General features: G+C 31.8%; 1 protein-coding gene and 2 pseudogenes across 1 annotated transcript; all 3 read left to right on the top strand.

The window, feature by feature from the left end:
* The first annotated feature begins 4,792 nt into the window (after positions 1–4,792).
* Positions 4,793–6,930, top strand: LOC110412095 (glucan endo-1,3-beta-glucosidase-like). The gene is made up of 2 exons (XM_021422536.1): positions 4,793–4,948; positions 5,705–6,930. The coding sequence occupies exons 1-2, from the start codon at positions 4,855–4,857 to the stop codon at positions 6,652–6,654; spliced, it is 1,044 nt and encodes a 347-aa protein (XP_021278211.1). The 5' UTR covers positions 4,793–4,854; the 3' UTR covers positions 6,655–6,930.
* Positions 6,931–8,113: 1,183 nt separating this feature from the next.
* LOC110412772 (glucan endo-1,3-beta-glucosidase pseudogene) lies at positions 8,114–9,547 on the top strand (annotated as a pseudogene).
* Positions 9,548–11,723: 2,176 nt separating this feature from the next.
* The window catches only part of LOC149527441 (uncharacterized), a 1,451-nt pseudogene continuing 1,115 nt past the window's right edge, over positions 11,724–12,059 (top strand).

Here is a 12,059-nt window from a genome sequence, read left to right as displayed (position 1 = left end):
GTGGTGTGTTGGTGAAAATAGAAACATACATTATATATTGCCTTTAAAGATAATTTTTGAAGGTGTTATACATTATACATTATCTTTAAGGATAATTTTCATCTCTTCGGAGTAAGGATAATTTTCATCTTGATCTTTTCATCTCTTTGGAAATCCACATTTTCTCAAAACTTGGTTTGATCTTGTGTGCGTGCAAGACCACTTTTTTTTCTAACCTCAACAAGCTCATAATGAATTTACTTATATAAAACACTAATATCTTTTGTACCTAAGCAATGTGAGATAGAAACCTTATGAGATATCATTATATGTCCAACAATCTCTACATATTTCATTAAGTTTTATAATAGGAAGTTTTTGCTGAATCTAATCTCATTTGAGTGTAAAGCATTGAGATTGATGCTTTTTGAACTATGAACTTGGCTTGGAAAGGATGAAATATACATCACAAAATTTTGATGAAGTTTATAATTTATATAAATCAAAAGTTTTTTATGTGAAATATGATTTTTATCAATCACATTACACTCCATAATTTTTATTGTTTATTGCGGTTTTGTGCGAAGAAACTATGCTGGTGTCTAGTTATTCATAAGTGCTCTAGTAAATTTACCACAATTCTCATAAGAATGGCCCCACACCACACTTATATAAGTGATTCCATCAAGTGTATACTACAATTTAGTACACTATCCATATATAATATGGAATTTATTAAGAGTTTAACTCAACTTTACCTTCATTGTAGTTTGCACTATTTTCACATTATAAGAGAGACAATAATTTTATATTGCATCAAAGTATTAACAAATAACTTGTTATTACCCATATAAATTTAATTCATAAGATTGCTACTCACATAGGTTGGGTTGCCATTATTGTTGATTTTTCTTAATTAGCTTAATTAAATCTCATTCTCCTCAATGTATTATTAATTAATTTTCTTCATAAGGGTTTAGTAAGAGGATTGGCCAAATTTAGTTCTTACTTCACATAATCAATAGATATAATTTCATTTCCAAGCAACTGCTTTACCACATCATGTCTTAAACGAATATATTTATTCTTATTATTGAAAGTTTTATTTTTTATAATAGCTATTGTCGCTTGGCAATCACAATGTATAAACGCAAAAAGTGTTTGTTTCATTCCCAATGAAATATCTTCTAAGAGGTTTCTTAACAACTTAACCTCATTGTCAGTCAATTCTAAAGCTATAAATTCTGATTCCATTGCTAATTTAGCAATTATTGTTTGTTTGGCTAATTTCTAAGTTACAACACTCCCACCAAAGGTGAATACATATCCACTTGTGGATTTTATCTCATCTAAATCTTAGATCCAAATAGCATTATTGTATCCTTTTAATACAATAGGAAATTCGTTATACAAAATGTCACAATTTATGATACCTTTTAAATATTTTATTACTCTGCTCAAGGCAAGCCAATTATCTCGATTGGAACTTTGTGTATATCTGTTTAGTTTGCACATAACATAAGCTATATCAAGTCAACTACACTTCATCAAATGCATCAAATTTCCAATAACATAAGTATACTTAGACTGAGCTACGTTATCACCTCTATTTTTTTTAATTGGGTATTAATATCATAAGAAGTATTCACAGGTGTGATATTAAAATGTCTAAACTTTTAAATAACCTCTTCACATAATGCTCTAATGTTAGTATTAGACCATATTACTTCTTATGATTTTAATACTAAAAGTAACATTAACTTCTCCAAAATTTTTCATATCAAATTCAAAAGTTAAAAATATTTTGTTTTGTTGATAACATCAATGCATGTAGTTATTAGTATTCAAAACATCAATATAATAATAAGCATACCAAGTCTCAAGTAGATCTAAACCTCGTGGGACCTCTCACGTTTATAATAGATTAGGGGCTTCCCTTTGTTAGCATAATTTTGTGAGACTCCTCACATCAACATCTCTAGCTAGAAAATACTTTGTGTACGAAGGTCACATAAAATGTCACGACTACAGTACTTAACCTGAGGTAATATACAAGTTAAACACATCTCACATAAAACAGGCTAATTTCTTGCCAAATTCATCAATTTTTGAAAATCGTGCCATGTATACTCAAACTATATCAATTTGTCAAAACTCTTTAAGTTCAAACTTTACTCAAGACCTCATGTGCTTTCAAAAATAGTAAAGATCTTGATATTAATGACCATAAAACAGCCATGAATGGCTTTTATTAAAACCAAATGTGTTTTGGGGCTAAACGTATCCTTTTTAAATCATGCCATAACTTTAAGATCATTAATGCTAACTTTAATTCAAGCCATGCCAAAAAGGGTGATGGTTCTTAAACAACTTAAAACAGATGTAAGGTGCAGTTTACAACTTTTGCAAGGCAGCTTCCAAAAGGATAGTTTTCGAATTAAATAAACCACCTAAATGGATTCTATCATCATTTTTCAAGTAATTTAAAAGCATGAATACTATGCTAGTAGCAAATTCAAAATAATGCTATGCATATGTCATTGCTCAATTAATGTATAATATAACTACACTTAAGCTATAATAAAGCACTACTTACCAAATAGAATAGGTTTACACCACGTACTAAATAGAATAAGCAGAAATTCGACATCATAGATGATGGAAACAAATTTTCAAAATAGATTTCTTTATAATTAACGGAGATTTCTGTTTGTTTTTCTAAAAAAATGAAGAATATGATCCAAAGATGATCACGTTTCAACAACAATAACCTTTCTACCGAGAGTTTGCATATTAAAAATCAACTTATAAGGATTACAAAAAGAGGACTTATGAAATAATTGCACTTAGGAATTGACATAAAAATCAATGGAAAAATAAAATCGACAACATCGAAAGGAAGTAATAATAAAATAAAACTTATCTCAAATTATCTTTAAATTGTTTACGAAAATTGAAGTAGATAACAATTGAAATTAGTCTGAGGCATGTTATATTATATTTAAGATAATTTGTACTCATTTGGAGTATGAAACTCAATACAAAAAGATTAAATAGATTATTTTAAGATTCAATAGATTATTTTTAAATAGTTTGCACAAACTATCAAAAAAACAAGAGTAACAAGGAGAGAAAATCAAGAAATAAAATATTTTGTGATAAGGAAAATATTAAATATCTGGTAATGACAAAAATATTCTATAAAGTTACAAAAAATTCTGAAAAATAATATTAAATCAAGTCATGTGATAGATTACAAAATATTTTGCAATGTTATAAAAATATTGTGAAAAATAATCAAAGACCAAATTAAGTCCTGTAATAGTTTATGATTACAAAATATTTTGTAATGTTATAAAAATATTCTGAAAAATAATCAAAGACCAAATTAAGTCCTGTAATAATTTATTATATAAAATATTTTGTGATAAGAAAAATATTCTGTAATGGTTATCACAAAATATTTTGTAATGGTTTCAAAATATTGTAAAAAATATTTTGTAATCAGGAAAATATTATGTAATGTTATAAAAATATCTAAAAAATACAAAAAAATATGCCAAGTGTATACTCGAGTGCAGGGGGAAATTTACATTTTCATAAAGCTTGACTTGATCTTGTGTGCGTGCTAAACTATTTTATTTTCTAGCTTTTATCAAGCTCATAATGAATTTACTTATATAAAGGACTAACATTTTTTGTATTTAGATAATATGAGATAGAAACTTTATGAGACATTATTATATATTTACCATGGTGTGAGTACAAGTCCTCCATGTATCATGTGCTGAAATTAATTTTTTAAAGCAGTAAAGGTTGCAATCAAATGCCCTGTCAATTTCATGTGATATCATGTACAGAATATGTAGAGTGAAAGGAGTATTTCTGCTAAGTACAAAGTGATTAAAAGATAAATACAAAGCCAGCGTTGGCCATAACTTCTCATGAAGCTGCTGCCAGCAATTGCTTTGAATTGTCCTTAGCTGGCGCATGCTGGAGCTTATCTTCTTTGGTCACATTATCCTTAATAGGTGTTAAGATTCTACTTTCAAACCACTAGATAATCAAACAGTAAAATAAGATGAGGTGAAAAATAAAATAAAATAAAAATAATTCTTTACAGGGGCCATATTAAAGTATATAAGGCAAAACTCTCCCTACAATTTATTTTTATAGTAATTATAAGATAGATTGCCTTTCAAATATATATATATATATATATATATATAAGATAGATCTTTCCTACCACACCACTCTCTACAAAGCAACAGTTAAATTATATGAGGCAAAATTCTCCATACAATGTATTTACATAGGAGTTATTAGATGCGCCTGTCTACCACGTCAATCCTAGTATCATCGTGATATAGTCGTTTTATGGCTGTCGTGGCAGAAAGGATCAATCCGTAAACATTTATAGTCAGAAATTATTGTACATATGAATGCCATATTCAATGGAGGTGCCGACATAGGATTTCTAGATCCCGATGGCTTGATTGATCTGCTCGCCTTGGGTTTTCCTTTATCATTTCTGATAATTGCTATAATTGGGTTGAGGCCTGCATTAACTCGCTTGATTTGCAGGAACTGAAGTTATTGCCCACATTCAATGTTTAAAGAACTCGTGACAAATCAAATGTGCTGACTACGTCAATTCTCATCACACTTATATGATCATATGATATGTATCTTAGTGTTACTCCTTTAACCACGTCTGAGTAATCAAAGAGCAATAAAAAGGGATTCATCATTAGCTGAGATGTTAGTGAATTAATTTAGTAAATTTCTCTATATATAATAGACAAGAAGATATAGACGAGTGGTCCTGTAAGAAAACGATACATTTGGGCTTCTTTTCTTTCCCACTTGATCTCCATGGATTTCCGAAGTGCGGTAAGTAACAAAAGTTTCATGGTTGTCGCATATCTAATCCTAGGAGTTTTCATATCCTGCAGCCACACCATAACAGGTTCGATTCTCTCCCTTCTCATCGTTTCATTGCATGTTGTTTGTAAATGTGTGCACCTGGTTTGAGGAAAATTTCTTTTGTGTGTATGCTGACAATGATCTACTTCATACCATCATATGTATGATAGACGGTCTAGCTTGGCGTCAAGCTAATATTAGCACTAATGGTCCAAGCATACCCTAGAGATAACTATTTATCCCATAAAAAAGAAAGGAAAATAAAAGATAACAGCCACTTGATAAAGCCTAAAGCCTAAAGAAAGGGGAAATGACATAGTATAACAAATTGATAAACATAAGGCCCCAAGCTGCCCACGGCTTGTATGAGTCCTACATTTTTTGTGCTCTTGGAGGGCACATAACAGAGAGATTTAGGTAAACAAGTCCTTCAGACTCCACAGGATCATATCTATTTATATATCAAAGCTGGATTTTATGCTCCCTGATACATCCTTATTACCCTACGTCTTGTTTCAGTTCTTCTTTAAACAAATCGCCATGCTCAGAAAAGAAAACAATAATCTACAATTGCGTGTTAATACAATTAATTTGCACAAACAATTTTCCCTTGTTATTTGTTATATGATAACCTCGCCAATACTGATTTCATGTGAAATCTAGATCGGGAAATTAGTTTCATTTTAAATTCATAACTGATGTACACTAAAATGAAAAGTGAAATGAATAATGGTGGAACAATATTTGTCGTAGAGATCAGATTCAGCTAATTGTTTATTTATGGTTCTATGTGATTTAGGTGCAGGAGCCATAGGCGTATGCAATGGAGGAATTGCCGATAATTTGCCCAGTGAACAAGAAGTTGTAGACCTCTATACATCAAATGGAATCGGGAAAATGAGAATCTATGATCCAAATCAAGCAACTCTCCAGGCCCTTAGAGGAACAAACATAGAACTAATCCTTGGTGTTCCAAATGCTGACCTTCAATCCGTTGCCACGGCCTCAGCTGCAAATGATTGGGTCCAAAAAAATGTAGTTGCCTTCTCACCAGACGTTAAATTCCGCTATGTTGCAGTTGGAAATGAAGTAAAGCCAACTGATGAAGCAGCTCAATTTGTTCTCCCTGCAATGATGAACATTTACAATGTTTTGGTGTCAGCAAAATTAGATGGTCAGATGAAGGTTTCTACATCAGTGGATACAACTTTGTTAGGAATTTCCTATCCTCCCTCAGCAGGCTCTTTTAGTGCTGGTGCAAGTTCTTACATAACACCAATCATCAACTTCCTGGCAAGCACTGGGGCACCACTTCTTGCCAATATCTACACTTACTTTGCTTACATTAGTGACCCAAACACCATCGATCTTAGCTATGCCTTGTTTACAGCTCAGGGAACTGTGGTACAAGATGGCGCAATCGGGTATCAAAATCTTTTTGATGCAACGTTGGATGCCTTTTATTCTGCTGTAGAGACGGTAGGGGGTGCCAATGTGGAGATTGTCGTGTCAGAGAGTGGTTGGCCATCTGCTGGAGAGACCGCGGCAACAGTTGACAATGCAAGCACTTATTATAAGAACTTGGTCGATCATGTTAACAAGGGAACTCCCAAGAGGCCTGGAAAACCTATAGAAACTTATCTGTTTGCAATGTTTGATGAAAATCAGAAGGGTCCTGCTGAAACTGAGCGCCATTTCGGCCTCTTCTCCCCTAATAAGCAGCCAAAATATAAAATCGGTTTCAGTTAAATACCAAAGGGCAAGATAAAGAGAAGGAAGCACCTCAGTATTTAGTTCATTGATTGGCTGCTTAAATAATAAAGTTCGAATCTCCTTTTTAAATTAAAAAAAAATAAAGAGAAGGATGCAGGGATGAGCAACACTGTGATTTGTTCCTCCCCAATAAACAGCCAAAAGTATCAGATAGTTTTGGCTGATAGAGCTAATGAGATAACCGTAGCTTGTGCTCCCTTGTGTTAAAGCTCTTAATTCCACTATTTTAGTATTATTGTCTTATTTTCTAATAAAAATGGAGCAAAAATAGTTCAAAAATCTGCTACAAATTTAAATTCAATTCAAGTGGTTTTATGTTTAGAGTGAAGCTTGCCTAATTTAGGGGTTCTAAATTTCTTATCGTTATCAAAATTGGCATTTAAAAAAAACACACGTACACAAAAAAGAGACTGGGAAAAGTTCTAACAAGATAAAGGTGAATAAGGAAATAGTTTAAAATCTGTTGCCAATTTAAATTGATTTCAAGTGGCATTATGTCTTGATGAAGTTTGCTTAATTTAGGGTTCTGAATTTCTTATTCTTATCAAAGGTAGCATTTCAAAAAAGAGAAAAAAAAAAGAGAAAAGAGACAGATAAAGTTTAATTAAAGAAGCTAAATCGAGGCATCCTTCATATACCAATAAGCCAAGTTCATTGAATTATACCAACTGCAGTCCCATTTTATGGTACCCTTTTTGTCAACACATGGACAAGGCTCAAAAGAGAGACACAGTTGGGCCATGAAGCTTGGTATTCCATTGTCAACCATTAAGCCATTATTGAAGTCTTATCAACAATTTTCTTGTCTTGTTGAAGGGCTCAGCTGACCATTTATTTCCAAGGCTGAGCCCCTCAACTGACTGACTGTGTGTAAGAAAATGTAGAGAAGATATTCTAATTCTATTTTTACTTGTTTAAGATGTAGCAGCCTAGCAGGTAACTAGCACAGTGTATTAATTAGGCAAATAACATGAGTGAACTTGGATCCCTTTTTAGGTTTTATGCAAACCACTCCATATATACATTGTATTTACATTAGTAACATTACTAAACATAGTGATATATAGAGTTTATATATAGGAACCACAACATTTAATAAAGGGAGGAGTATATATTGGAACAGAAAAGAAATTCTCATTGCGTTGAGTTTTGTTTTTTAATCAGTTAATTCGGATTGCTCCAGTCTTATTTCAAACACCCTCGATTTGAGGGAACTTAATTTTTGTAACACATGTAATCATGTCATATCTTAATAATTTCAAATAACCAGTTAGACAATCAAGGAGCAATAAAAGGGGTTCATCAACTCTCTCCCTCTCTCTTTCTCTCTATAAATATTTATTTATTTGAACTCAGCTGGAAGGTATAGATACAGCAATTCTGCTAGAAAACAATTCCTTTCTTTCTTTTTTATTGTATCTTCTATTTATTCTCCATGGGTTTTCTACCTGCAACAAGTAATAAAACTTTAATGGTTTCCATATTTCTACTCCTTGCAATTTCAATGTCCAATGGCCAGAATACAGCAGGTTCGTTTCTCTCTCCTTCTCATTATTGCTTAATTCGATATCCATCATGTATGCAATGAAAACTGACACTAAAGTTGTCCTATTTGTGTTTCAGTCAATCTCAACATGACAGGAGATATCATTTTTTGTGGCCAAGAAAAATGATATTAATACGAAAACTGTAGGGGCTTAGGAAAGAATTAAAAGCACTACTTTTCTACTGGCATAAATTCATATACTAGTATCTGTTTGAAACTGCCCTTTATTTGCCAATCGTTGGGGCTTAAGTACCAAAGCTCCTAGCATGTTTACCATGCCATGACTTTATCTTGTAAAAACACAAGAAAGTAAGGGAATTCTACAGATATTAGAGCTTATAATTGATTATATTTGATTCTGTGTGATATTTAGGTGCACCATCCATAGGCGTATGTAATGGAAGAATTGCCGATGATTTGCCCTCTGAACAAGATGTTGTAAATTTCTACAAAATCAATGGCATTGGAGCAATGAGAATCTATGATCCAAATCAGTTCACTCTCCAAGCCCTCAAAGGAACAAACATACAACTAATCCTCGGTATCCCGAATGCTGCTCTTCAGTCCCTTACCAATCCCTCAGCTGCAAGTGATTTTGTTAAAAGAAATATAGTATCCTTCTCACCTGCAGTCAAATTTCGCTACATTTCTGTCGGAAACGAAGTAAAGCCAACTGATCCGGAAGCACAATTTGTTCTGCCTGCAATGCAGAACATTTACAATGCTTTGGTGTCAGCAAATTTGCAAGGACAAATCAAGGTTTCTACATCAGTTGAACCAACTTTGTTGGGCAATTCTTACCCTCCCTCGGCAGGGGTGTTCAGTGAAGTTGCACGTCCTTACATAATACCGATCATCCAATTCTTAGCAAGCAATGGGGCACCTCTACTTGCCAATATCTACACCTACTTCAGCTACATCGGTGACACAAAGAACATCAATCTTGGCTTTGCGTTGTTTACATCTCCGGGAGTTGTAGTGCAAGATGGACCATCCGGGTATCAGAATCTGTTTGATGCGACATTGGATTCTTTGTATTCTGCTCTTGAGAAAGTAGGAGCTGCCAATTTGGAAATCGTAGTCTCAGAGAGTGGTTGGCCATCTGCTGGAGGCACCGCAGCAACCGTTGAAAATGCAAGCACTTACTACAAGAATTTGATCAAACATGTTAAGAATGGAACCCCAAAGAGGCCTGGAAAACCTATAGAAACCTACTTGTTTGCAATGTTTGATGAGAATCGAAAGGGTCCTGCTGAAACTGAGCGCCATTTCGGCCTTTTCTCCCCTAATAAGCAGCCCAAGTATCCAATCAAATTCGTTTAGTTATGACAACACCGGAATTAGTATTGAAGCTTCCTATGAAAATGTTTAGGTTCATCTCATTTTTTGTATGGTCTTACATTCTTTAGCAAGTTTGCGAACTTGTGGCTGCTGCTGCTGCTACCGCTATTTGTTTACCTCACAATAACGCTGCCTTATATTGTTTACTTATTCTTAAATGAATAAAATTGCACCAGCTTTTACTAATTATTTTTTTTCTCCTTTGGCATCCATTTGTTCAATTTACTGTGAACATCTTTGATTTTCCCCTGATTTCTATTGATCTATATAAATATATTTACAATTTGTTCGATTAATATTCATAAATTAGACAAGGCATATATTGTAATCAAATTTAAGTTATCTAGTAATAGGTCTAATCTATGTTTACTAGTATTAATAAGAAAATTTGAATACTCGTCTTGTACTCTTATATGTAAATTATGTGGATTAAAATTTTGAATGATATGATCAAGTTATGCCCCACACTTAATTCAACACAAATATCTTCTCTCTTAAAATACCAGTTTTATTTAAAATTTAATTTCAATAAAAGGATAACGTGACAATATCCATCATTCCGTAATCCAAAAGAAAATAATAATAATAATAAAAGCTAAATGTAAAATTGGGTAATTTATGTATCCAATTACTTATTTTATTTTAATTTAAAGGTAGACATTTTAATATGTTTACGCAGAATTTGTCTTCTAGGCAAAAATTTGTAAAATTTCTTCATTATTTTCTCCTATTGATGGAAGCAAATTTTCATTTTAATTAATTTTAAAAATAAATAAGTATTCTGGATTAACCTTTTTATGATAAGAAGACAATGATTTGAACTTTATACTATGAATAAGAAATACTTATACTTACCATTAAATCAAAGATTCACGATCTCTTATTAAAAAATTATTTTTATATTCTTTCTTATGAGGTTATTATAATTAAGAAGTAATTGCATTAGCAATGAAATAACTTTCAGTAAGTACATTTATGAAATAACCAATAAACAAATAACCAAATAAGAATAATATAAAAATTAGATTAAATTAACTCACACATGATGAGACGTGAACTTGAGATATAAATATTTCTAGATTTATATTCAGTTATCAAGTAAACTAATTTGCTACACTTTACAAATGATTTTAAGATTTCAAATAATAATAATAATAATAATAAATTATTAGATATAATTAAAGAAGGGTCTGAACGAGCCACTGTTGCCATAACAGTGACTCTCACTCTCATGGGACACTGTTAAAACAACTTTTTTTCTTTCATTCTTTCTTTTTTTCCGTCCATTTCTTTCCTTTTTTTTTCTTTTTTCCTTTCTATTTTTCAAAAATTATCTGTACACATAACTATTTCTCACAATATGTTACCAATAATTAATGTAAATTTTTTTCACAAATTAATTTCTTTGGAGGAATTATAAACTAAATTAGTAAGTGAAATTAATTGATTGTAATTATTGATAGATTTGTAATTCAATTGAACTAATAAGTATACAAACATTTCTGCAATTGATGATTTATGAGAATAAGTATTTAATTTTTTTACTCTAAAATTTTGATTGTTTATGTGAATATAAATACTCAAATTTAAGTTCCATAAATGATATTTAAAGTTGTTATAGGTTTCCTTAAAGTATGTAATCAATAAAAAATAATAATAAATTAATATAACAAATAAATAGACATGCGAAACATATTAACTCCATTTGTAAAATTTAAATTTCAAAAACTTCAATGAGAGTTTATAAAATAATATTGATAGTCCACGTAAAATTGTATTATTTGGAGGCAAAAAAGGAAGAAATAGTAATTGTTGGACATTGTCCAACCTGACATAGGAAAAAATCTTTTAAAGGTAGAAAAAAATTACTAGACCATAAAACCTGTGCATTTGTAATGGGATTAAAATTATGGGGTATTTTACATGAAAAAAATAACCAACAGAAAAAAACTCAGCGTTGCATTAATCCTTGGTTCAATAGGATTTCCTTTTTTCTTATCCTCAACAATTGTTAAGCCCATCTCTAATTTCCTTCTTATATATTGCTAGAAAAGATTATGGGAAACAACAAATATAAATTAAAGAAAGTAAAAACAGTAAAAAGAAGTATGAGGTGTGGTGTCACTGTCTTTAGGGATAATTTTTGTCCTTTCGAAATATGAAACTTGGTGCAAAAGGACTGTAACGGTTATCCCACAGGATTCAACAGACTCTTCCTTAGTGGTTTACACAAACTATTAAGGGATGACAGGAACAGCAGAAACAGAGAAAGGACCCAGCTATTGAAGAAAGGAAGAGAAGAAGATAAGTGAAGAAAGCTCAGAATGTGAAAGACTTTGGTGTGTGTTGAGACTGAATTTGTGAGGCGCATGAAGTGAGGTAAACGTTGCACTAGAGAGTTGAGAAAAAGACTCAGAGAGTTACAGAAAACCCTAGTTAGCTTGTTTACTAAGTCAGGTATCCGTTGTAGAACTTAGTCAGAGCAAAACCAGGT

This window comes from Theobroma umbraticum, unplaced genomic scaffold (assembly GCF_002168275.2).
Source record: "Theobroma umbraticum cultivar Fairchild unplaced genomic scaffold, ASM216827v3 scaffold_95.0, whole genome shotgun sequence".
NCBI classification, from domain to species: Eukaryota; Viridiplantae; Streptophyta; class Magnoliopsida; order Malvales; family Malvaceae; genus Theobroma; species Theobroma umbraticum.
This window is presented reverse-complemented; position numbering and strand designations above follow the sequence as displayed.